This window comes from Aedes albopictus, chromosome 3, assembly GCF_035046485.1.
Source record: "Aedes albopictus strain Foshan chromosome 3, AalbF5, whole genome shotgun sequence".
Classification (NCBI taxonomy): domain Eukaryota; kingdom Metazoa; phylum Arthropoda; class Insecta; order Diptera; family Culicidae; genus Aedes; species Aedes albopictus.
In genome coordinates this window covers 75,427,624-75,455,442 of record NC_085138.1, presented here as the reverse complement: position 1 = coordinate 75,455,442, position 27,819 = coordinate 75,427,624, and the positions used below count along the sequence as shown (strand labels likewise).

At 40.6% G+C, this 27,819-nt stretch overlaps 1 protein-coding gene and 1 long non-coding RNA gene across 5 annotated transcripts in view; both read left to right on the top strand.

Annotated features, from left to right (window-relative positions):
• Positions 1-27,819, top strand: part of LOC134291443 (uncharacterized) — a 388,672-nt gene that overhangs the window by 56,364 nt on the left and 304,489 nt on the right. The window lies entirely within an intron of this gene.
• On the top strand, positions 860-26,148 carry LOC109399730 (period circadian protein). 4 transcript variants are annotated; one of them, XM_062859105.1, is made up of 7 exons: positions 881-1,017; positions 1,078-1,731; positions 9,857-10,212; positions 22,200-24,505; positions 24,599-24,877; positions 24,984-25,397; positions 25,484-26,148. In XM_062859105.1, the coding sequence occupies exons 2-7, from the start codon at positions 1,436-1,438 to the stop codon at positions 25,715-25,717; spliced, it is 3,885 nt and encodes a 1,294-aa protein (XP_062715089.1). In that variant the 5' UTR covers positions 881-1,017; positions 1,078-1,435; the 3' UTR covers positions 25,718-26,148. The 4 variants fall into 4 exon arrangements, with proteins under 4 accessions (XP_029723004.2, XP_029723005.2, XP_062715089.1 ...); XM_062859106.1 differs by having other exon boundaries at positions 970-984; XM_029867144.2 differs by having other exon boundaries at positions 860-1,731.

Sequence of the window (27,819 nt, the reverse complement as noted above, 5' to 3'; positions counted from 1 at the left end):
TTACGTAACGCAGACATGTAAAATTTTCCAGGTGCTCATTTATAAGGACGTTCTATTAGACTGACAAGGTTTCAAAGCTCCGAAACCGATAATTCCTGAAAAATCAAGGGGGTATGCGTTTTGCCTCGACAGTGCATACTACCCCAGATGCCCCTATTTATGGTACCGTATGGTATTATAGCCGAAAAGTGCCTAAAATACCGACCATTGTCCAAGTGGTTTGGCACCCTATATCGCTACCCGCATAAACGATAACCGTAAGACGTGCTTAACCCCTTCCCGCCCACGACTTCTTTCAAAGTTTTTAATGGTAATAAATGCTTTGACTAAAAAGTGCTCGAACAAAAGTTGTTTAAAATCATTTCAATTTGTCGAAATCGTAAAAACAGTTTTTAATTGTTTTTCAATAGTTATTGATTGTTTATCGATAGTTTCACCATTGAACCAATAATTAGAGTGTACAAGTACTGTAATAATCTTATAATCTCTTCCCAAAAGTTATTATACAATATTGAAGTGAACTGGTATAGGTCGGATTCGCCAAAAAGTGATAGTGCTCTACAGACACCATGAGTGTTAAAGGGTTAACCACCCATTGGGGATACAATTCTAACAGTATGCGGTATTGTGGAACAGTCTACATTACGGTCCGTGTATGGTGTTGGTTAATAAGGGTATTCTAAACATGAATGAATTCTGAATGTGCACATTCTCTTCTGCATGCACAAACTTCGAATGTTCCACGCTTCAGAATGGTGGTGTACGAATGAGGGACGAACAGAGCTTGGAGTCGGGTCCGCCAGAACCAGAACGGACGATGTTATGATGATGATGAGACTGGGAGCAACATTTGTAGCTAGTGAACGTTTCAGTCGCTAGTCACCGGTCGTCGCGTTCGGATTCATTTTATTTTTGTGGTGATTTGAATGTTTCAAAAACATCAAAACATGATCAGCTGCAAAAGGAATCAGCCCAACCAAATAAGTGATACTGGCTAAGGATATCTTTAGAACTACTGTTAGGAAAAAGGATCGGGGTAATCTGCTGAATCTGCTGTGATATATTTTCTTGTTTCAGAATAGCGATAGGGATCGTTGGTAGTGTGCATTTAGATAGAGCGAAAGTGCACGGGCTTAGATCGTGGGTTGTTAATAGCCCAAGGCAGTCGGAGCACATGTTCTAGCGTGTGATTCATATCGCATCGTCATATCAAGTGGAATCATCTAATGAAAATAAGTGTGTGTTGAGTGTGCAGATAGTGCAATGCAATGCATTTGTGCATTTTATAAAGTGGAATAGTTTCGTGTTATGTAGTAAAGCTGTATTTCACAACAATCCAAGTAAAAGTATTACGTAGAGATCTACACCCATGAACATAAGAAGAATCCAGAGCTGTGATATTAGAACATTAGGAAAGTAATTTTCAAAAAATTGCATGAAAAGAAATTGGTGTGAGATAGACGAGGTTTTCCGTACTGCAGGAGAACTTGAGCGAGCGTCCGTTGGCTGTCGGGTAAAGAAGAAAATTAACAACAGTGAGAAACATCTTCTGCCAAGCCGTGGTGGCTGCAGTAGTGCTATCAAGCGGATTATCATCGAACGGTTGAACAATATTGTCGCGATGAGTGCCACCGGGACGGAGAATATGGAGGGAGCCGAGTCGACCCATAACACAAAGATTTCCGACTCCGGCTACTCGAACAGCTGCAGCAACAGTCAATCGCAAAGGAGGTAAGCATTTAAGGAAGTAACTGGATCACAAGATGTGAAACTTGAGTTTTCAAATCGAACGGAAATCCAATCTAAAGAAAATCTAATTATTTGCGGCTAACTCAGTTTATACAAGTTATTATACGTTATTATTTTATTTTACCCGACGTTTCGGTCATTGGGTGTGACCTTTTTCAAGGGTTTGTCGTCTTCGCCTTTGAAGATTTTGCTGTTCTGCTTGTCGTCCGGGCATAACAACAAAAACGGTTGAAACGACAAGCAGAGCTTTCCAATTCTCAACAAGCTACCACCCCATTTTTGGTGTCCGGCCATTTGGCCGAATGCCGTTTGGCCGAATGTCGTTTGGCCGAACGCCATTTGGCCGAATGCCATCTGGCCGAATGGTCGTTTGGCCGAATGCCGTTTGGCCGAATTATGTTTAAAAGAATTGAGAGGTTTTTGACATTCCAACTACCTTCTTTTAATCATAGGCTATTCTTTCTAGTTTTGACATTCAGGGATTAGTTGGCGTTGAACCTGTCAATATTTTATCAAATATTTTTCCTTCTTTGAATTATAGGCTGTTATACTGATGCGAGGAAAAGCGACATGGTCACTTAAGTTCATCATTCATATTCGGCCAAATGGCATTCGGCCAAATGACCCGGAACCCCCATTTTTGCATGAAACATCTGCTGAAAGCCCATATTGAAACATAAAAGCGGTCAGAGGGGCGACACTAGTTTTGGCAAGCCAAAATAACACAAAAAGCCGAAAAAAAGACGGAAAAACCGGTAAGTTTTGCGTGTTTCACCGGGTTTTTCGTCTTTTTTGGAATATTTCGGCTTGGAAAACTAGTGTCGCCCCCCAGGACTTGACCCATTCTGAGAGTAATTTATAGGGAAAAAAACATGGATCAACCGCTGAAGCAAACTTTTCCGCTACTCACCGCATCAAAAAAAAAGTGCTACCGTATATGGACTGTTACACTGTTACAGCAGTCGAGTTACACCGAAAAATATTTTTACCCAGCGAATAAGTTTTAAAAACTCAAATATGACTAAACAGCTTTTAGCTTTTACCCAGAACTGGATTGTTTTCTCCCACACCCCAAACGAATGTTGGCGAAAACGAAGAGAGAAGCATCGACACACCCGATGTTGCTCCGTGGAAGAAGCCAAATTTGGGATATCCTGACTTAACCCAAATTTGCGTCAAATAAAGCAAATAAAACTCCATTAACCCTAAAAGGGATACCTGGGGTCCATTGGACCCCAGGCGCCTTTCAGAGCTCGTCTTTGATGGAACACACTCAGCGAGGTGACGAAACTGAGGCCATGAAGGTATCCCTTTTAGGGTTAAACATCCACCATATTGGATTTTAGATCGCCATCTTGGATATTCCGGTCGCCATTTTAAGACTCCGGTCATCTTTCCCATACCAAATATACTCATATTGAATGGTTTAGATCCTGAAACTCCATTAAACAACCGCCATCTTGAATTTGGAATCACTATCTTGGATTTCAGACCGCCATCTTGGATATTCTGGTTGTCATTTTGAGGCTCCAGACATCTTCCCCATACAAAATATACCCATATTTCATGGCTTTAGAGCCTGAAACACCATTAAACAGTCACCATCTTGAATTTGGAACCGCCATCTTGGTTTTTTAGGCCGCCATCTTGGATATTCTGGTCGCCATATTTGGACTCCGGACATTTTCCCCATACCAAATGTATCCATTTGGCATAGTTTTAGGACCAAAAACTACATTAAACAGCCGCTATTTTGAATTTGGAGCCGCCATCTTGGATTTTAAGCCGCTATCTTGGATATTCTGGTCACCATTTTTGGACTCCGGTCATCTTCTCCATACCAAATATACACATATTGCATGGTTTTAGGGCCTAAAACTCCATTAAACAGCCTTCATCTTTGAGTGTAGAATTAGCATTTAAGTTAAAATACACATTAATAAAAACTAAAAAAAAGCCTTTATCTTGAATTTGGAACCACCATCTTGGATTTTAGGTAGCCATCCAGGATATTCTGGTCGCCATTTTTGGACTCCGGACATCTTCCCCATACCAAATATACACATACTAGCTGTCCCCGGCAAACTGTGTCTTGCCTACTGCGTTTTTTGACGTTTCAAGTCCCTAGCCAAGTCCAAGTCCCTGTTCAAAATGTCTGAAAACCCGATTTTTAAAAACTCTCGATTTTTCAATGTTTTTCGGTTCATAAACCTTCCTTGGGTGAAAACTAACAGAACAAAACAAAGATGACCCAAATCTGACGTTCCGTTTGCGAGTTATGCGCGGTCCCACGTATGCCACTGTATTTTTATATATATACAGTGAACTTTCGGTCGTTGGGCTACGTTTAGGTGGGCTGCGTTTTAACTGGGCGCCCGTTAGGTGGGCTATAGCCCAGTTAAAACGAAGTCGAACGTCACTTTTTGACGTGAAGCACGATTTGTCAAGGTTGGTAGCCCTGAATTTCTATTGTTAGAGATTATTTGACAGCTAAAAATTCAGCCCACCTAGTGAAAGTCTTTCACTAACTGGGCTATAAGCTTAGTGCAACGAACGAAAGTTGACTGTAGATAGATTGCATGGTTTTAGGGCATAAAACTCCGTAAAACAGCCTCCATATTGAATTTGGAACCGCCATATTGGATTTTAGGTCGCCATCTTTGATATTCTGGTCGTCATTTTTGGACTCCGACATCTTCCCCATACAAAATATACTCATATCGCATGGTTTTAGGGCCACAAGCCGGATAAAAAATTACCATTCATTACATGGTAAATATAATTAACATATGACTGGTTTTATTGTTCACAATAAAACGCACAGTAGATATATTGTTTTTTTTTTACAATAGAAATCAAGCTCATTAAGTTGGTACAATAAGTGAACATTAGGTTTATTAGTGACCAATTGATACGATTGTTTTTCAATAGTTCTTAGTGTTATTAGTTTACAGCATTTTTGAACTCGGTAAGCTGATGATCGTTTTTGGTATAGAATCATGCCCTGAGTTCGAAAACGCGAAGGAAAAAAATACAGTAGAGCGGAATTTTTTTCGACTTTCCATACAAGGTTGATGATTCGAAATTGATTTTTGTTCTATTTTTAAGCAAAGTCGCTCCCCAAGTAACCACGAAGCCGTATATAAGTGCATCAATTTTGCTATATATTGATAATTAAAATTATGAATATAATGCTGCATTACTTTATACACCTCATTGAGGCAATATTAAAGTCGAAAAGGGCCCCACTAAAATCAAATTAGTGCCACATTTTGCAGCACGCTGACAGCCATTGCTAAAGTAATATAAATGCATGTGCCGTACATTTGCATTGCACATGCTTGATACGTGCAACACGAAAAACCAAAACAAAAATCTATTTTTAGCACCGTTTCGTTATCGACGGTACTGATGCCCCCACACATGAATGTTTAACCATTATTTTTTTGTCGTCGGGTCGGGAGTCGAACCAGAAGTGTTGAAGACCGCTAGATGAGTTCCATACGCGCTGGCGCCTTGGACCGTTTCTGCTGCAGTGATAACAACAGATATTTGATTCACTAAAAGGAACCTGTTCTTCTGTCCCAATCATTGTAGTAGAGGGTAAAACGACTATGTCATATGTAATAGAATACAGTAAATTATCTCATTCCGATAAATTATTGATAAATACATAATACATTTTAGAAAATATTCAATCAACATAAGAAAATTAAAACCTCGATTAAAACACCCTTCGCACACTGTTCATATGCTAATTGTGATTTCCATCGTTATTGGCATGTGATAGCAGCCTACAGAAAACAGAAAAGTTCATCTCTAAATAGGTTTTGCTGTCGTCGATCGGTGGCTCAAACGGGGAATCAGTTGGTCGGTAGTGGAACCAGAAATGTTGAAGACCGCTAGAGTTGACCGTAAAGTTGTTCAATCTTCTTGATTTCATTTGTTTACAATTAGAGTCAAGCTTTTATAATTGTATTGTTAGAGCAAACTTTGCTAGTTTGTACATTGCATTTATTCAGTTTCTGCAGGGTTGAATTATTGAATTATCTTATATCACCTTTTAATAAACCCGAATGTAAAGAAAAATGCAATGCATCATCACACTGATAATGCCAATCTAAAGGATTATTGCATGACAAGTGTGGAATTACTGCATTTCGCATTGCAAAAGTTGATATTCAGTCTAATTCGTGCAATGTTATAATGCTTGTGGTTACTTGGGTCGCTTCACACATCTCATTCTCCGTAATCAATGCTTCGATTGAGCTGAAATTTTTACTGTAACTCGCCTACATATGATATCTCAAATAAACGTGCACTCCTCCAGTACTCCGTGGGTTCTGCCAAAAAAAGTTGAACCTTCAACTTCTTTTAAATAGCTTTGTTTGCCTAATGTTTCCGTAAAAATATCAAGGATTCTTTATAGGATACTCTTCCGGAGAATCGAGTAATGCTTTTTCACATTTTTTTTTCGGTGAACTTTCACACATTTTTTCACAGATTGCGGTAAAGATTCTTCTGTGGATTCTTCTACTGTACTCAAGAAATTTGTTTGGGCATCAGACAATCTTTCAGGAGAATTGTAATTTCGGGTGAAATTGATAACTTTTCGCAGTTTTTGGAGCCCATTTTTTTTAATATTTATAGTTATGGTTAAACTCAATGCTGTAAAACAAGTACGCCCATGACTTTCATCAGCCAACAATTTTGAAACTTTTACCACAAATCATTATCATCATAATAAGCATTAAACGTAAAAAGACAATAACATTACTTTCGGGGTAAAATTTATCAGTCAGTGAAATGCCTTTGTATGTGCTCAAAATATTTTTTCCACCTGAATGGTACTCACCCAGAATGCTAAAAGCTTTGCAAACTATTACAAGTTATCTAAGTTTTCAATTATTTAAGTTTAATATTTAAAAAATCCTTGAAATTTGAATACATATAGATTTTTTTATGACAAAATCTGGTTTAGCGAACACTTGGCAGCTAGAAACAATAATTCGAATATTCATTACATGTGCGATACTGCCACGGTAAAAAAAAGTTTGAAAGTGTCTTTGGAGTTCGCCTAATACGTAGTTTTGGAAAATAATGAATTTAATACAGAAATGTTTGATTCATTGGCTATGAAACATGTAAAAACATCACTCAATAATTCTTGTGCCAGATGATGGCCATTTTCCATATATTGTTTTAAGTTTAGAGCGCTATTTTTGACTCGCGTCGATCAATCGCACCCGAAATTGCATTACTTTTTTTTTTGGAAAATTAGCTGTAATTTCCAGTGTTGTACTTTCTCTTCAAATTTTTATTTGAATTTTGAAAGCTCCTCCAAAACAGAAGCTGATAGGTACAATTTCGCTGTGAATTTTGTCAGGCATTTTTCAAGAATTTTCACCAAAACTTCTGTCAAATTTAAAGGATCTGGCAGAAATCATATAGAGTTCAACTAAGAATATCACCGAAATTCCTCCAGGAACTAACACATTTTTTTTTTATCAAACATAAAAATCTCTTTACCGGAAGTCATGTCTGCTACAGGTTTACCGAGTTCTCCAGGAATTCCTAGAGGGTCTTCATGGACTTCTTCGGTACTTTCACAAGAATCCTGCTATAAAGATTTTCATAGCAAGACTCAAAAAGTCCTTCGGGAAATCTTCCAGAAAATTAAGAAGTCTGATAATTTTGCCTAAGAAGTATTCAGGTTTCTTCTACATGAATTTATCGAGATCCTAAAGATTCTACTAAAATTCCTGACAGGCTGCCTGTCTAAAAAAAAGTAAACCGACAACTTCTTTAAAGTTGCTAATTGCTGCCATTCTATTCAAGACTTCCTTGTCACTAATGCAACAGAGTACTACAGCCATTCATCATAAAGATTTTTCCCGGTGCCTTTTCCAATTTCCCGTGTTTTTCCCGTATTTTTCCGATGGTTTCAAATTCCCGGATTTTGCCCGGTTTTCCCGTATTTCCCGGATGGATGGACACCCTGATAATGTACTTTTCGGAAGAAATCCCAAAATTAGTATGGTAATTGCATACTTTCAGGCGTTTTGTAAGGATTTCATAAACTTCGAACCTAAATAATCAAAAATTTAGGAAACTTGTTGAAGTTTTGCGTAGCTTTTCGCATTCTGGAGTGGTGATCTCAGGTGGAAAACATATGTTCAGCTCCTACAAAAGCACTTCACGGACTGTTCAATTTCACCCAGTGTTGCGACGGTATCGCATGTATTTGGGTGAAACTGGCAACTGTCCTATCCAATAGGAATCAGTTGAATGTGAATGTACATATTAGATTTGTAAGGAGATTTAGTGTTAAGTTGAGCGTTGAGTGGAAGAGTTCGTTAGTGATTAAGAAACTATCATGTAAGTTAATTTTAAGTAAAACCATGTAAATAATTAAAATGAATTCTTTTAAATATAGCATTGAAGCTGCCGTTATCAAACGCTGCTCTCGATATGTGTTTCATTGATCCAGAAGAAACTCGCGCCAAAAAACTTCAATGATGATAACTCATCAAAACAAAGAGGTCGGTATGGCTACCCGACTGGACACCATCAGAAAGCAACTCGAAGAGTTGGAAGAACGGAAGGCGCTTTGGCGAAAACAGTGCCAGGATGAAGAAAGACGCATGGCACTGGTTTTCGAGCGCGAACTTGCGCAAATGGATAAAAAGTTCTCCGATGCTATGGAGAAAATTGAATTGGAGTACACGGCGAAGAAAGAGGCACTAATGTGCAAATATAGTGGGAAAAGTGTTCCAGTACAATCGGCAGCAGAAAAGTCCGAATTGTGCGACGACCAAGCCCAGTTACAGTTCGCCTGCTCCAATGCTCCAGATTCAACCCCAACGACATCCCAAATTAATTTCGTTGCTCCGCGAACGCAACTTCCCCAGCCGCTTTCAGCGGTATCTAATGAAAACAATGGCATCCCGCACACGGTCCCCATCGTATCGACGACAAACCATTCTAATCAGAATCAATCAGCACGCAGTGTGCAGCTTGCTTCTGATCCGATAGAGATGGAAGTGAAACAATCGACGGGTAATACAGTAGAAAAATGTGCACCAGTGGAGAAGGCTCTCGTCGTCGTCAGTGTCGGTCGCAACGCTGTTTCTAGATGTATTGTTTTCGACCCCGGCGGAGCTGCTTTGCCCATTACAGTGCACAGTGGCACAGAAAGGTATTATTTGAAAACTTTATTTCCAACAATTAAAATGTATATAGATTCAAAAAGTGATGAGATAGTTAGTTACCAGTTGTCACGGAGGGGAGAATGTTGCGACGGTATCGCATGTATTTGGGTGAAACTGGCAACTGTCCTATCCAATAGGAATCAGTTGAATGTGAATGTACATATTAGATTTGTAAGGAGATTTAGTGTTAAGTTGAGCGTTGAGTGGAAGAGTTCGTTAGTGATTAAGAAACTATCATGTAAGTTAATTTTAAGTAAAACCATGTAAATAATTAAAATGAATTCTTTTAAATATAGCATTGAAGCTGCCGTTATCAAACGCTGCTCTCGATATGTGTTTCATTGATCCAGAAGAAACTCGCGCCAACACCCAGAATTATTGATTTTTTTTTCAAATGATATTTTTTACAATAAAATGATTTGCAGTACAAGTTTCAACTTCATTGACTGATGCAAACCATGGTCGTACTCGTTTTAAAGCATTGAGTTTATCCTTAATAAGTTTGCAGTGTTAGATCTGTAACACAGTGTAATTGTTGAATAATTATGCTATAGTTATCTGAAATAACCACAGAAAGTGTACATTTAGTGCAACCATCGGTCATCGCTATTATGTTTCTCCCACTCTATCAAAAATAAGTCTAATAAACTCATAGGTTTCACCCCACAATAGTTTCACAACAAGTTTCCTTGCCCCATTCTTATCACAACTGTTACGATGTATAAAAACATAACCAACCTCGTTCTGCAAATAGCACCAGTTTGGAAAAGTTCAACTCCACCGTTTAAACATTCACACGGCGCAATCACACACCACCTACACACCATTCATTGTTCGTAAGATTTCGATTACCCAACCACATTGCTTCAATTTTCGTCCGCTCTTTTCCCTTACAGTGGCAGTTCCAAGTCCCGACACAGCGGGAGCAACTCGTCCGGTAGCAGCGGTTACGGTGGCAAAGCGAACATCCAGGCCGGCACCGATGCCCCCCTTCAGCATCCACCGGCCAAGCGCACAAAGGACAAGGATCGCAAAAAGAAAAAGTTGAAAACGTCGGTCGAACCTCCGTCGGGCGGCGCGGGGGAGGACTCATTTACGACCGTTTCGGGAGCAACTTTTACTACAGCTTCGGGAGAACAAGTGCAAAGTGGCGGCCACGCATCGGCTGTCGGTCAGGGCGAAGCTCAAGAGAACCAAAGTCACGTGGACGATACGGATGTCCCGGATGGAGGAGATGAACCAATGGCTAAAGGTAAGCCCGTCGTCGTGGTTGGGCGCGGACAGAAATAGAGTACAGTCAGGTATTTTTTACGCGGGGTATACGCACCGCGCTCAGTTCAAAATCGCGTATCAAAAGTATCACTATTTCTCGATGAATCATGCAAAAATAAGACGACAAAAAAAAATTGTATTGAGTTTTCATTTACGCGGCCGCGTAAATAGAAACCGCGTAAAAAAGACCTGACTGTTCCCTTGAGTTTTGTTTCCGTTGGGAGTAGGACAGTGGTTTTCAATCTAATACAAGAAAAATAGATCCATATTGAACAGAGCCGCGAGGATTGGGCACGTCGATGTGACAGAACATGCCCTATGAAATTCCCTGAGTAAGACAATTAGAGACATTACAAAATAAGTTTTCTTTTTTTGTAAATAACATCGCTAGCTCAATACCAAATGGCCAAGTTTGATGGTGCTTGGTTTCTAGTGAACCGATTTGGCTGAAATGTTGACAGTCGCCATGGAATTACGTGAGTTTTGATCGCCATCAACACGAGCCTATTCATCATCTACCTGAGGGAGAGGGAAAGGAATAAAGGATGGGATGGGGAAAAGGACAGGTAGGGGAATAGGATCATCATCCTAGAAGAGGGCACTAACGCATAAGCGTACCACAATGGGTTCAAACAACGCCTTGAAAAGGGCACTATATAATAATGCACAAAGCGTAAAGAGAGCCTCATTACCACAGCGGCCAAGAACAACAGAACGTCCTGAAGATTCACGTTTCTCAGTTAGTTTTACTTAATAAGTTCCGTAATCAGATTCACAGCAATTACAAACTAATCAGCTTGCTTAATATTTGCCATGTAATAGCTGAGTCGCCAGTGGTCAGTAAACGCTTTGACCAGCTTGCTGCAATTCTGCTTACGTTGAGAACATAGTGGGTAAGGTGCGATGCAAAGAGATAAGAGATCGGATAAGCGTCGAAGCGATTCTATAACACTAGCCCGAATGTCACTAGCCCGAATGACACTAGCCCGAACGACACTAGCCCGAATGCACCATTAGCCCGAATGTCACTAGCCCGAATACCACAAGCCCGAATCGAAATTCATCCATTAGTATCTTGGTAATAATAGAATACGGAAGAACAGCGTATGTTCCAAGGAAGGAAAAACCTGCCGGATTTGTAAATTGATTATGGCGCTAATGATGGTGCTAATACGATTTGCGTCAATAAATCTTGAAAGAATAGCCGATAACTTAAAGAAGGAAAAATCTCTGATGAAATTGTTAATCAGTTTTCCCCCAAAATACCTTATGCTACCATTCGGGCTAGTGGTATTCGGGCTAGTGTTACATTCGGGCTTGTGGCATTCGGGCTAGTGTCTTTCGGGCTAGTGACTTTCGGGCTAGTGCCATTCGGGCTAATGTTACAGAACCCGTCGAAGCACACTCTGTGGAAACTATATGCAGAACGCATGAACCGTACATAGGGCACTGCATGAAATTCTCGCCTTCTCTTTCACACTTACAGAAATTTTGTAAACAACAAGGCCAAGAAACGTCAAAATCCCATACAAAATCAAAACAATGCAGTGCCCTATAGTAGATGAGGTGCTATGAGGGCGGAGATGCGATTGAGCTGCTTCGACGCATGTGAACGCAAGAGAACGTTTGTCGGGTAGGTATGGATTTTATGATTGCTCTTGCGCTCGTTGTGTATGTAAAGAAATGCGGATTAAAATTGTTGCGACTGATAGTATAATTGGTTCAAAAAATCGTTTTTGCTCCACACCGCTTATTCGATTCGTAACCACATTCTATGGCTTCTCCCAAAATTTGAGCTAATTTGGTTGAAAATTCAGACTGCACAAGCCCTTCAAAGTTTATATGGGAATTACTATGGGTAAACGATGTTTTTCATTCAATCCACCGTAGTATTTCCCCAAGTGCCCTAGACCGCTAGTTGACCCTTGATACTCCTAGGCTACTCTATCGGCCACAACTTTGCCAAAGACCGCATTCAAATCGGACGCCTCATTAATTAATTATCGATTTGTATCCAACTGGACAAACTTTACCAATGATCCTCCAGCTTCCCAGCAGGCAACATTGCTGCACATGGTGCCAAAGATAGCACACTGAAATCATGGCTACTATGTTTCACTGCAAAATGCAGTGATGCCCACTGATTAGTTTAACCATCATGAATAAAGATTTCGATTGTGGATAAAAATCGGTAACTAATTAATGAAGCATTCGATTCAAATGCAATCTTCGGCAAAGTTGTAGCTGATAGAGTAGCCTAGGAGTAGCAAGGGTCAACTAACGCTCTAGGGCACTTGGGGAAATACTACGATAGATTGAATGAAAAACATCGTTTTCCCATAGTAATTCCCATACAAACTTTGAAGGGCTTGTGCAGTCTGAATTTTCAACCAAATGAGCTCAAATTTTGGGAGAAGGCATAGAATCCGGTTACGAATCGAATAAGCGGTGTGGAGTAAAAACGATTTTTTTAACCACGCTACTGCACACTATAATTGATTTTCGCTGATCAATCGAAATGAAATTATGCTTTAACCATGGCTTTAAATCTCGTAAATTGTAACATTAAGCAAATCGGGTAGATGCTTAATGTCAAGAGAATTGAAAAAGTATGTTTTGGCTGAAATCCAATCAAAATTATTTATCATGGAAACGTTTCCGAATCGGATGACTCCTCGATGCATTTTCTAATGATTATAGACACGTGAAAATCCCTTTTATTCTGTTAACTAGGGTAAGTGTGTCCATCGTTGTGATAATAAATAGTGTGAAAAAATTAAAAAAAAAATGAGCGCACCACTTAATGAATGGTTTAAAAATGTTGATCGATAGTTACCTATCCAAATTTGCTTGGAAAAATATAATAAACTATCTTTTTTCTCTGTTTTCGATAGTAAATCGCCTGCACAAACATTAGGCACACTGTTCCTGTTATAAGGGTAAAATTTAATTTTGGTTCCTATTGTTGCGGTATCCCATTGAATTCGTATGGGATTTTGGGTGATAGGCACACTACCGCAACAATTGGAACACAGAAGCAATCATATTAAGAAAAAAAAATGCTTTTAGATAGTATTTTGTACAAATCTTAAGCACACAAATAGTGCAACCTCATAATTGAAGCATAATACATCTCTTAAAAATGTCTTTTAGCAACATTTCAGCCAAAAAAGCACTCGATTACCATTACCGCAACAAAGGGAACGATTACCCTATCATATTTTACAGATCATCGTGTTGAAGCATATTACGGCTTTTTACGTGCAGACAGAGTGGACATTTCTTACTAAAACAAGTCGAAATTACCTGTTATTCGTTATCCTATATGTATCCTATGTAAATATGTTTGTTTACAAGTTATTGGGCATGCTCGGGGGAGCGACACTAGTTATGCCAAGCCAAAAAAAAACCCCAAAAAAAGCCGAAAAAAGTCGAAAAAACCCGGTAAAACCCGCAAATTTTTTGCGGGTTTTAGCGACTTTTTTTAAACTTTTTTTTAGGTTTTTTGGCTTGGCAAAACTCGTGTCGCTCCCTCTGGGCATGCTATTGAAATGTATCATTACCGATTTGATGGAAAAGTTTATTTTGCCAGTAATTTAAAAATTGTACTTAGCTCGCTGAACGAATATTTAAAATAAAAACGCCAGTCCTCTGAATCAATTATTTTGATTATGTAACTACAATATTCTAAAGACATACCGAGCTATGAAAAAAGATTCAAATTTTGTTAGCCGTAACATATTCTGGTCAAGAGTTCTCAAATAATTAATTTGATGACAACCATTGATGTGATATAGAACTGTTGCACTTGGTCCACTATGACAGAATTAAAAAATGTTATCTTCAGTGCGATAACACAAAATTCAAATTTCAAATATACCACACTCCTGTTAATTACCATCCTTCTTGTGCATTAATTTTTCATGAAATATGTAAGAACTTGAGTGCGTAAAGTAGTTGGATGTAGGTTTTTCAAAAATCGTTCAATAAGAGTGGACCGAGTTCAATCAATTACTTAGCAATCGCTTTATTTTAACGTTTTCTCGTAATCTGTTAAGAGTGATGCATTGACGAATAACTTTTAAGATGTATGGGGGAAATTCATAAAAAATTGTTAAACAACTAAAATATTGCTGAGTTGTAAACTTTTGAGTCGTTTTTCTCGAAATAAGGAAATAAGTGCATGTAATTCGTCAAAAAACGCGTATGGCATTGTTGAGCTTAATTCTTCATCTGGCAATAGAGTGCCATGGGGAATATTTAGCTCTTCTTCGCCTAACAATCTATACATCTCAGAGTAACTAAATGCACCACCATCGCTTTGTTTTCCAAACCCGCCATCTTCTACCAAAAAGAATTCACTATGTGCAGTTGCAATTGTTTGTAACACGGTCGAATGAAACCCCTTATAATTACAAAACATCAATCCAGTTCCGAGTGGACATTTTATCCGGATGTGTTTACCGTCGACGACACCTATACAATTCTGGAACAATGGATGAAACAGTTGATACGAAAAGGAAACGCAAGAGTTGCAAATGAGAAGCCGGCGATTTTTTGAAATAAATAAAAGCATCCCATAACTTATTAAAACTTTTGTATATATTTGCCAAAAAAAAAATTATTGTTTGGGCAGCATCCATTTATTACGTAACGCTAAAATCGATATTATTTTACCCCCCCCTCCCCCCTCCGTAACGCTTTTTTGTATGAAAATCCTAAAATTTTTGTAAGGGCCGTAACGCTTGGTCGTACTCCCCCCTAGAGCGTTACGTAATTTGTGGATGGCGCCTTGTGTACTAATAAAGATCAATAAATTATGTAGGTATTCGTAGATAACGAAAAAATGATTGAACAAAAAAAACTGTACAAATGTACAAATAATACATACTTGCGAAGTTGCGAAGTTGCGAAGCTTGGTTTATTATTGCCGAGATCGGAACAATCATGAAGTCTTAAAAATGTTTTCATGCCGAATATCAGTATTACAGCCTCATATCTATCAAAATTGAGACCGACATTCAAATTCACACATCCCAGCTCGAAAAGTAAAAATATGTGTAAACATAAAGACATTACTCGCGTAATTATAATTACAATTTTATACATTTTTTTTCTTTAAAAATCAATTTAATAATGCCAATTTTGTACATTTACATCCGATCCTATTTTTGCTATTGCAACAGGTTCAAAACTGACTATGTTATTGTAAAAAAAAACAACCCGTGCAAAAAGTATCGGGTGCATTTTATCGCTCTGCTGGATAAAACTATCATTTCACTATACACATAAACAGAAGCGCTTCTACATACAAGCGACTTCATCGGTCAAATCACGCGATTCGTTGATGCGCACGAAAGAGGCGAAGAAAGATGTGAAAACAACTTGTGCTCCCTCATTGAAAGCCTCATGCACTATGGCCTATCAAACATCCCTCTTCTTATCTCATAACTTATCGCATCCGATCGCATCTCACCTCACCCACTATGGTCACAGCCTTAGACAGATTAGTAAGATACTTCGCCACCCCTAGAGATGGCTCAGTCAGAACACAGAAGTTTTTTAACGCGGTTCGCGTAAAAACCGCGTTATTTAAAAAAAAAACGTCGTAAAAATAGCGTTTTTTTTAAATCCGCGTAAAATAGTATGGTCTACATCTTCTGCGACTTGACATTTTTACGACGTTTTTTTTTAAATAACGTGGTTTTTTTACGCGGTACCATTACCGTCGTAAAACAAAACTTCAGTATACAGTACATTTTATTTGACGACATGATTCCAAACTATTCCAGCATTGTTTGTGCTGAGTGGCAGCCCTGGTATCAATCTCAAGCTTTACCCAAACACTTCGATACCGGAATAGCTGGCTCAGGGCCAATGAAGTCAAATGATGCTCCAGCACCGACGAAGCTCCAGTACGAGCTAACTCATTGATTATTCATTTCCAGTAATGGAAAAATGGTAAGGTACAAGGTGAACAGCGTTTGTTGAATGCAGCTCCTCGATTCGAGTTCAACAGGCGAAAACTAACTTCGACCTAGAGTTGGCCGAAGCAAGAGCTTTAAGGCTTAAATATCAGCCTGGGTATTTGAACAGAAGTGTATGGCTTTGCCAATTACACGCTGCACTCCGCACATAGGAGCAAAGAATTTGGTCTGAAAAACGGTGCAGTGTCTACCAAGTGAGTAAGACTGATGTAGCCTTAGCTCATGAGAGTGGACACCAGCACCTGCTCGACCTTCGAAAAGGGAGCCATCAGTGTAACATACAATGCCGTCTGAAATACTTCTCTACAGATAACCAGATGTCCACTCTTCCCGGGAAGGGAATTTCGAGGAAAATGGCCTATACGGAAAATTTCAAGCAATTGTAAAATCACTTGGAGCAAGGACCACTTTGTCCCAATTCACCAAAAGTGGAAACAACGAGGTGTGTGTGATCTGCGGTTCACAGGAGTTTCCTCTAGTAGACCGAGTACCCGTAGACGGTAAGTGCAAGAAAGTGCTTCTTGTTTGAGATGAATGTGTAGTGGAGCAACGTCAAAGAAAGCTTCGAGCGCTGCCGTGGGAGTTGAAGAGAATGCTCCAGACATCACTATTAAGCATATTCATTGGAGATGACCTAATTTTGATTGGATTGTTCTCACTTCGCCCTTTTGCCACCACGCAAGATATCCATAGGTCAATATTGATCGAACAACATTTGTGTAAATCCATTTGAAATTTTTGGGTTTTAGACCCCAAGTTTTACTAAAGATTCATCGGCATTGCCTGAAGGCCATACAGGTTTCCTTGATTCTGAACTCAATATGAGGTGTCCGGCTTGGCATCAAGAATAACTCCAACGTACCTACTTTACCTGTTCAGTCACATTGATTTCAGAATCAAAAAGACGCACAGGTCGAACGCCATTACGGTTTCGCCTTTCCGTGAAAATAACAATAGATGTTTTACTGGGATTTACCGAAAGGCCTTATTGGCGACACCAACCCTTAACTATTTGCCGGAGCCCGTGGCGTAAGTTGATGGTCATGGGTTCGATCCCAGCCCCAGCACTTGCTATTTTTCGTCAGTTGCTCTTCTCCCCGAGAGCAGCTGACACCTGACCCTCTTCTGAACGGCTAACGGCAACTCATAATGGACCCTCAATCGGACTGGAAAATTCAACATCCTCGTGCTCTTCATTCTACCATGGACAGGGTAGAAAAGAGACAGCAGCGCAAATGCAACCAATTCGATGTAGTATAATTATAATAGAATACATTTAGACGCTGTACAAAAAGTGTAGGTAAGTGCAGCTGCCAATTGGAATCGCTCACGCAGTGTCCTAGTGGACAAAAAAGCTGAAAAATTAGGTTAAGTGACTGGAGAATAAAAAACCCTTAACTACCTGAAGACACAGAGAACAGACATCCAAGTCCAGTTCCGAAACTGTGTAAGGAATTTAACGGCCATTTGAAATCGGCAACACAGGTGGCAACATCGTGGCGCTGCAATCGGTTAGTTTCCCATACTAATTTAATTCACCACTTGAATTGTTTCAATTCACCACTGACTGTGGCAATATGGTGTTTGGCGGCGTTAGTGTTGTCATCGTGTATTGGTTTGCAACCTTACTCAAGTGAAGATTCAAATCCTTACACAACTTTCTGAATGAAATTTGTTCAAGCCTGGATGTCTGTTCTCTGTGCTGAAGAGCACTTTGCATCAGGTCGAAAAGGGTGCTGATGCACATAACGATTAACAATGTTAAGTAGTCGTCGGCAAAACCATAAGTTGGAAAGCCGCAATTATTGAGTTGCCTCAATAGCGTATCTGCTACGAAATTCCACAAAAGTGGTTACAAGACTCCCCCTTGAGGGCATCCACAAACCCTCAATTCCCTAATCGCTGCATGACGCAATGTCGAGAAGAGATGTCGGTTTTTGAGCATTTGGTAAATCCAATTTGAAATCATTGGAAATATAACATAGCTCCGTGCGACTTCCAATATGGCATCGAAAGGCAGTTGCCAAAAACAGGCTTGATAATTCTCCTCAAAATCAAATCGCATCATGCTCTAGAGCGGTGCTTTGCTTCTGCCTCGTCGCGAGGGAGCGAACGAACCCCAAACAGAGAGGCAATAAAAATAGAGCGAGTAAGAGGAGAACGAAAATAGAGCCGATGATGATTTCGGATAAAAGAGTGCGATTTTTGCCTCGAGAGTCTTTCTTTGTATGGGAGTGGAACTCGTGAGAGCTTTTTGAGTGTGAGTGGACGTGAGAAACACAACAAGCAATTATGAGTGTTGGACGAACTCCTCGCTGCGCGACAAGCTCGCGCTCGGTGCTGTTGAGGATTTGCGTTGTCATTTCTGAGTTTTATTTTATCTCCTCAGAAAAACGCCGAAAACGCTTCCTCATTTTCTCGCGAGGGAATTTCTGTCAAGCCTGGTCAAAAGCACACTCGATATCTTTTGAGTGAATGCTTTCTCGATATCGTAAACAACTTTGAGTTAAAGAGTCACAGTGGACTTACCAGATTAGTAGGCATGTTAGTTCACATGAAAAGGCACATTGGCCAGATGAACATCACGGATGTAATGATCGATCTAAGCATTTTAGAAGAAAAGAGGTCAATCTGATAAGCCTGAAACTATTTGCTATACCGTGGGGTGCCCTAATTTCGCGCGGGTCCAAATTTCGCTCACTGATAATACTAAGAGATCATAATCATAGAACTAATTGTTGAATTGTCCAAATAACACTATAGATAGTATGGCTAAAGTGAAATTTGGACAATTGCACAATTAGTTTTATGATAATGATCTCTAAATATTATCAATGAACGAAATATGGACCCGCGCGAGATTAGGGCACCCCACGGTACGACGCCCGACGCACTTTCGGAATAAACTTTGTAGTAATATCCCGCCAAGATTTGGGAATATACCCTGTAGCAAAAAAGCAAACAAGTGTTTTTTTTTTCAAAATAAGTTTGAAATAATCAAATCTCTTCTGAAGCAAAATAGGATATATTCCATCTGCTCCAGGAGATTTGAAAAGAGTGGAACAATCTATTGCCCACTCAATCGATTCTAAAGCTATGATACTCCGAGCCGTAACTACAAGAAAAGACATCAGGTTTATCCGAAGATGTAATGTCCACACATCCGGGGAAGTGTGTACTGTATAAAGATTCCAGAACTTCCTCATCAGAAGTGCGCCATTGGGCAAACGAAGCTCGTTTACTCGAAAATCCTTAGATTTCGCAAGGATTTTTTTTTATTTATTTATTTACTAGTCTTCGAATACATCGTACAGACAGTTAATATTATGAACTAGAACTAATCTTACTCTTAAAAATATTCTTAGTCACATTAAAATCAAAATTTACAGACATTTCATTAAAACGACGACAACAAACATCAAATGGATTATTTTGTCCAAAAAGAATACGATAAAGGGGATTACGAAGAAAGTCAGTGGGTCGAGTTCTTCTTGGCGGGACGTTGAGAAGTATGTTGCTCAGCAGCAACGGGCAGTCCACATTGTCACGCATGATGTCAAACGAAGCGAACATAAGCGAAGAAATTGCGCGAAAACATTTCAAGTCGTCGGCAAACATGAGTTTCGGAGATTGGATGGTTTCGCAAAGATTGTTGATAAATAGTATGGAGAGAAGAGGACCCAAGTGACTTCCTTGGGGTACCCCGGATGTAATGCCAAAAGGATCCGAGTTCGTCCCATTGACGCGCACGTAAGCGCTTCGTCCAGTACGATATGACAATATCCACTGTGTCAACCAGGTTGGTAAGCCCATTCTGTACAACTTTATCAAACAGCCAATAAATGGAGCACTCTGTCGAACGCTTTGGAAAAGTCGACATACACGGCATCTACTTGTTGTCGTTTTTCCAAACTATTTACCAACGTTGAGACGTAGGTCATCAAATTGGTAGTAGTAGCACGTATTTTAACAAATCCATGTTGGAATTCGGAAATGACATGTTTCACTTTTGGATATAGCGAATCATGCACTAGGCTTTGAAAAACTTTCGGCATGCAGCTCAGAATGGAAATTCCACGGTAGTTCTCCACATCATGAACCGTACCCGACTTGTGAATCGGCGTTATAGCAGCAGTTTTCCATACATTCGGAAAAATTTCTTCCGCAACGGATCGGTTGAGAATAGCAGCTGGAACGGCAACCAACTGAAATCACTCAAACTGGAAACATTTGTGCAAAGGTTTTTCCAGCCGGATCGTTCAGCTTTCTGGTACGCCTTGCGAGCCGACCTGAAATCCTCTGTTCCAGCCGAACTTCGCCTGTTTCAACTCTTTCTACATTGTTTCCTGATCTCCGCCAGATCAGAGTTCCACGGTTCCACCAAGGGGTTCCTGTGGTCTTCACAGACCACAAAGGGCAAGCTTCTTCAAAAGCTTCCATGATGAAGGCCGTTGTAGTATCGACGACATCATCTAAATCACTTGGAGTTTCAATGGATGGTGAGTATCCATGAAATTTGGCCGCAACCAAATCAGTTAAGAGATCCCAGTTCGTTGACCGGGGATTCCTGTAACGCAGAGTTTGTGAAGTAACTTTCAAGTGTTCCAAAATGGTGTAGCGATGCTCAAATAAATATTCTTCATCTGACACATGCTAATTGGTCAGCTCGTGACTAATTCTACTAGAGCAAAGCGTTATGTCTAACACTTCCTCCCTAGCAGATACCATGAAGGTTGGGCGGTTGCCTATGTTAAGTAATCCAAGATCTGTACTACTTAAGTATTCCATCAAACTGGAGCCTCTCAAGTTAATGTCTGAGCTGCCCCAGATGATGTGATGAGCATTAGCATTACTGCCAACAATTAGTGGAAGGCCTTTTGAAGTTCAGTATGCGACGATTCGCTTGAAAGCATCTGTAGAGGATGGTTCATCATGCGGTAAATAAACCGAACAATAGACGTATTTCCTATTGAAGAGATGAATTTGTGAATGCGATTTTCACACAAATTCATCTCTCAATTTGTAAATTAACAACTTTCTGTGTTTTCAGTAGACATATCAGCAAATTTGGTGAACGCCAGTAAACCTGTAAGGATAGAAGTCGCTGTAACAGGCTAATCACCTCAATAGGGTTTATTTTATTCCTTAACCCTTTGTAAGGCAGTGGCAACTATATTGCCACCTTATACCCATATTTTTTTCTGATCGTTTAGAAAATTTTTACAACTCCTGTTTTAACTGATGGACACATTAGGCCTTTGTGAACACTCATGATTTTTATGAGCCATAACAAATATGAATGGGTTTTTTGAGAACAAAATGTCTCTTCAAAAACTGCCATTTTTGAGTGCATGAAGGTTTATAAGCTCGAAATTCTGTTATGGTGAGCGAATAGAAAATCGAATGATGGGGAATGAAAGGCCTATGTTCCTTCTACTTGTGGACAAAATTTTAACTTGATTGCTCCATTATTTTTAGAAACTCAGCCTTTTGAAAAAATGTACTATAATAAATGAAGATGTACTAAAATTGCCATATCGTCCAAAATAATTGACCAATCGAGTTCAAATCCACACAAGTAACTCATAAATATTAGGGCAATAACCTGTCAAAAAATCAGCATGAATGATTAACGCATCACAAAATAACAACATTTTAAACTTTGTTGACAAAAAGTTCAAATTTAGACCATTTTTTTCATACAAAATCGACCATCGAATTTTTTGAAAATAAAAACGTTTTTGTTCGTTACACCACATGTACTTTATATTCCAATGTAGAACGAGTGGATTCCGTGCCTGGTTCTCTCGGCCTTATAAAGGGTTAAGGTACGCGTTACCTATAGCGATTACCGTGCAGCATTGCAAAACTTCGATAAAGCCTCCATAAAATAGGAATCCTGGTTGAAAACCACTGGCTGCCACGAAGGAAAGGAATCTCACAAAACTTATGTGTTCTTTTCTATTATTTTACTCCGCAGATGATGCCCCCCATGTACAGGATTCAACAGCGGGAGCAGAAACCACCAAGATACATTGTGCTCTACCAGGACCATCACCAGTGGCCTGTGGGGCTGCAGCAACAGAAGAAAACCAAGAGCCCGTTTGCGAAGAGGCGGTGGGTATCCAAGAACCGGCCCAGGCTGGAGGAACAACCCCCGCAAACGCAAAACCCGACACGGAAAACGGCTTCTGCTGCGTAATTTCAATGCATGACGGAGTGGTTCTCTTCACGACGCCTAGTATTACGTCTAGTTTGGGTTTTCCGAGCGATATGTGGCTGGGACGGTCGTTCATCGATTTTGTACACCCAAAGGACCGATCTACTTTCGCTAGTCAGATTACATCCAAAGTTGTAGTTCCGTTGGGGGAATCCAAAAGCGGTGTTGGTCACAAGGACCAGAAAAATTCTCTCTACGTAATGTTACGAAAGTATAGGGGTTTGAAAAGCGCAGGTTTTGGAGTTACCGGAACGAATGTCAACTACGAGCCATATCGGTTAGTATTAACTTTTCGTGAAGCACCCAACGAGACTAGCGAAGACATCAAGAATACGGGAAGAAATATCCTTCTGATTATTTCAGCTATACCGGTCAAAAGTGTCTACACAGTACCGAACGAACAGGTTCATGATAAGGAACTCAAGTTCAGTACGCGTCACTCCACCAACGGAATGCTGAATTACGTAGATGGAAATTCGGTTGAGTCTATTGGCTACTTGCCACAGGACATTCTGGGCCGTTCGATTATGGAGCTGTACCATCCGGAGGATTTGCCTAGCATGAAAAATATATATGAAACGGTTATGATTAAAGGACAAACTGCTGGAACATCGTTTGTGAGTAAGCCTTATCGATTCCTGGTGAATAATGGCTGTTACATTGTTTTGAAAACTGAATGGGCTAGCTTTGTTAACCCGTGGTCAAGGGAGTTGGAGTTTGTTATAGGGAATCACTACATTCAGGAGGGCCCATCCAACCCTGACGTATTTGCGTCTAAATTCTATTGTAAGGATCCGCTTCTATTTCCGGATGATGTTTTGAAAAAAGCTAAGATGATTGAAGAGCAGATTTTACGGCTATTGAAGGAACCCGTGGCTAAACCTTCTGACATGGTCAAGCAGGAGGTTACAAAGCGATGTAAAGCACTGGCATCCTTTATGGAGGAGTTGATGGATGAAGTAGCACAACCGGAACTTAAGTTAAATCTATTAAATGAATCGGACTTTACATTTTCCGAAAGAGACTCCGTAATGCTTGGGGAGATTTCTCCTCATCATGAATATTTTGATAGTAAAAGTTCCTCCGAAACGCCACCTAGCTACAATCAGTTAAACTACAATGATAACCTTCAAAGATTTTTTGAAAGTAGACCAGTAATGAATGTGAAGGAATCTCCGAAAATCCATTCATCCGGTGGAACAAACACTGAAACCATAGATGATCAACGATTTAGTGGTGACGGCGGAGAGAGCGGAGGAAGTGCTGGCAACTTCAGCTCCGAAAGTAACGTTCAAATGGATAGCGTTACGAATACCACGAGTAACACCGGAACCTCATCGGGAAGCTATCAACCTCCAACGTTGACCGAAGAACTTCTTTGTAAGCACAACGACGATATGCAAAAAGTTATGCTTAAAAAGCATCGTGAAGCAAGAACTCTGGCAAGGGGCACAGATAAGAACAAGAAAGGACCTCCGGACAAAACATATGCCAACATCGTAGCTCATGGAGTTAAACGAGGCTCGTCTCATTCCTGGGAAGGAGACATACACAAGACCTTCAAACATCAGCACAATCCTGATAACACCTGCGACTACCAACCGCAGTCATCTCAGGTCCTTGCAACTCCCAAGCCCCCACAGTTGACGTCTTCTACCATCATGGACACCTGTACGTCAATCATAACCACTACCGCAGTTACCGCAACGCCTCTCTTATCTTCAATCTCCAACGCGTACCCTATGTCCCGAGCTGTCGAGCTGTGCCCACCATTTTCCGTGAGCGTTACCACCATACAGGCTACGCAGAGCAACGCAACCACCAACATTATGCCGTCGAGCAACATTTTCCCGACCTTGTACTACATACCGGCCTCACCACAGCCTGTTCCGACCACTTCAGCCTTACAACTACCTCGCCTTAACCAGATAACTCTCCCTTACATGGCCGGTGTCATGTACCCGCATCCGCAGCTCTACCAACAGTCCGTACTATATCCGCCAATGATGTACCACGCCATGCCTTACCAACCGATCCCGCCTCCGTGTGCTTCCGGCAATCGCACAGTAAGTTTGAACAGTTCACCCTGTGGAGTGATGTAGACCCGAAACATCGAAGAGAGTGCTAATGTTAAATTTCTTTCTTCTCATCAAAAATAGCAGCAACAATCCCAACATGCACAGCCATCAGCGCAACTTACTTCGAATCAACCTGGCCCAGCAGCGCAGCCTGGAATTCTGGAAGGATCTGGTCTCTACGACACCATCAACACCGGTGGCAACAAACAACTACTCCAGAGTTTCTCTTCATCCATCCGTGGTGGCGGTGGTTCCCAGTCGCAGCATCTGTTCCAGAGACCGCCCTCTCAAGCCACTTCGGTCAAAGCCGAACCCGGATCCAATATGGGAAGTATTGCATCAGCGTCGATGGTAAACCGGGTAAAACAAGAAATTCTTTCGTAGACGATTTTAGTACACGTTCGGTGTCACCGAGAAAAAGGGGTTGCTATTACACTAATGCTTTGGATCGTTGTGTTTTGTTCAGGCCTTTTCAGAATCATCCAAGAAGGAGCTGGCAGATTCACCGAGGAATTCCCACGTCGAAGGAGACTTCTTTCAGGAGGACATGGATAAGATTAGATCCAGGGGCAGCAAGACTCCTGGACCGCTCTGGGAAATCAGCGACGATATGGACGAATCAAGCTTTTCCAGCTTCTATTCCAGTTTTCTAAAGACGGATAACTCGTCGGAAAGTAACTGCGCCGAGAAGAAGGAAGCGACCGAAATGGTGTGGGACAGTAGCTCCAACAGAACGAGCCGCGCAAAGCGGCGACCCAACCCGCCCTGGTTAGACAACGTCTGCCAGACGAAGGAACTATTCTATCAATATCAAATCACCGAGAAGTCGGTGCAAGATCTCCTGGATGCTGACATGTTGGCGTTGAAAAATCTTAATCAAGTAAGTAAAAAAGGAAATATCAATTGATGTGGATTCGTCCTATCTATTCCCAACTTGACACTCAATTCATTTACTCTCCATTCCAGCCTCTCCTAGTCAACGAGCAGCTCGGACAGCTGTATCTGGATCTCGAACTGGAAGGCCTATCGGCGAAGCTTTCCCTCAGCGATACCACTTCCGGCAGCAGCAGCGACGACTGCGAAACTCAAATCAAGGTCAAAAAAGCCAAACGAAACATGAAGTACAGCAAGCTGGTCATGATCTACGAGGAGAACGCACCGTTTCCACCGCCGGCAAGTGCCGGTCGGCTCTGCAAATGATTCTGCTGGATTGAAAGAGCAGCCAGTCGATGCAGGTTGCAGTTGCAGCCCAATATTTTCAGAACATGGAAGGAACAAGAGAATGGTGCCTATTGGCGATCGGAAAGGTCCGCAACATGATTGCGATGCGCTGTTCGTTCACAGGCTGTTTTGTTTTAGAGAGTTTCGTAGTTTGGATCAAACTGGCCAGATTTTATGTATGATTATTGTCCACAAAGATGTTTTCAACGACTTATGGGGCATCTATGAATGACGTAGAATGTTTTGAAAAAATCGTCACGGTTCGTCACAAAATCAGAGTCTCTACGTCATTTATGGCAGGTGCCTTATTGACTGTGTTATAGATGACTATTTTACACCAGCCGTGAAGCATAAACTTTATAATAAAACATATGGAAATAAATACTAAAAATAAAGATGACATAATACAAGTTCGGTGTTCCGACTAGGTGTGATTAAAAGCATTTCGAAACACCCTGCATTAGGTTTAACTGAACGCCAACAGTGACATGGACTGTGTCTTGTTGGCGATACAAGCGTTCCAGGAAGTGAACGGAAAAATATCGTTGCTGGATACCTACCTTGTAAGGATGCGAACACTCACTTGCAAAGAGTTACACTCACTTGCTGTTTTCTCAGCACAGAAGCGTGCAATCAAGGAACGATGTATGAACGACTTTTGCCTTGTGGTTTTGTCTAAAAATTTGCTGAATAGAGTAGGGGTCGCGCACGCATACGGAAGTCGTGTAGAAGCTGCGAAGGCAACTCTCCACGAGGTGAATGTAAATTACACTCACCTCGTGGAGAGTCGATTTCACAGCTCTGTCACGACTTCCGTATGCGTGTTCGACCCCTACTCTATTCGGCAAACTTTTAGACAAAACCACAAGGCAAAAGTCGTTCATACATCGTTCCTTGATTGCACGCTTCTGTGCTGAGAAAACAGCAAGTGAGTGTAACTCTTTGCAAGTGAGTGTTCTCATCATTGCAAGGTAGGTATTCACGGTATGATATTCACGGTGAATATCAATTGGCATTTTTCAAAGGTAGTCCGTGACATTTACCTTAAATATTCGAAAAATAGCGGTTTTTCCGTGACTTTCTTGCAGAACTGGTATAGCCGCACAAGTTTTTCATATACCATGTTCTCAGGTTCAGCATCTAAAATGAGCTGTAGGTGGATGAATTTAGATATGACGAAATGAATTTTTTAGCACTGACTGTCTCACTATGCACGGTACCAAAGAGTAGGAATTGGTGGGTGGTTCTTGTTGTGCCGTAGAATCCTTTTTATCAAGCCACAGGGTCACATTTAGTAGCACTTGCAAAAGGCAATTCTAGTCCGTAGTCTGATCCTAGTAATTAAGTCACATACATATACAATTTACAAAATATCATCCGCGAAATTCTCGACTTCTGAAAACAAATCCGCGACAAGAACATAAATAATCAAATTTCAAATAAAACCAGATAATGACATGTTTTTAAGAATAGTTTCGTTGACCCTCTGAAGTTCTCAAAGACAGCAATGTAAAGTGGGATAAAGAAGATTAAGGAAGAACCAGCTCTCTCGTTTGTCGAGTGAAGATCACTGAGTCCAGATTTTAGGATTTAGGATATACCCTTTTGCTGTGAAGTATGCAAGTTGTCTCAGTAACATGTTTATCACTGAAATACCTGATCTCAAGACCAACTCTCCACTCAATTGATAGAAATCCTGAGTCGCAGTGTGTGATTCTCCCATTCTAGTGAAACTAGCTTCATAAAATCAGCCACGTTCTTGGGGGATAAGAACCATATGTCAGCAGGCCCAAGATGAGTTTGCCGAGAACTTTGAACGATGGGTAAGTGAACTGTAATAGCAGAGGATGTGTTCTGATGTTTATTTTTCTTCTCGTCACAGAAGCAATAATTTGAGGTTTGAATTGGTCCGATCTTTTGTAGATGGTATCAGCAAGGTCAGTAGTGGCCAGACTGGTGTAGATATTGAGATCTCTTTTGTTGAGACCTAATAGTTGTTGGGTTTTCTTGGGGTTTATCGTGACGAGCCTTTTGGATTGGCTCCTATGGAGAAGTACATTCTAGTTTGACTTGATTTGACT

Excerpts from the sequence above, each read along its gene's own strand:
- LOC109399730 (XM_029867144.2), top strand. The coding sequence starts at position 1,436 with ATGAAAAGAAATTGGTGTGAGATAGACGAGGTTTTCCGTACTGCAGGA. Across the intron at positions 10,213-22,199 it reads AGATGAACCAATGGCTAAAG|ATGATGCCCCCCATGTACAG; the intron begins GTAAGCCCGTCG and ends TTTACTCCGCAG. Across the intron at positions 24,506-24,598 it reads GTGCTTCCGGCAATCGCACA|CAGCAACAATCCCAACATGC; the intron begins GTAAGTTTGAAC and ends CATCAAAAATAG.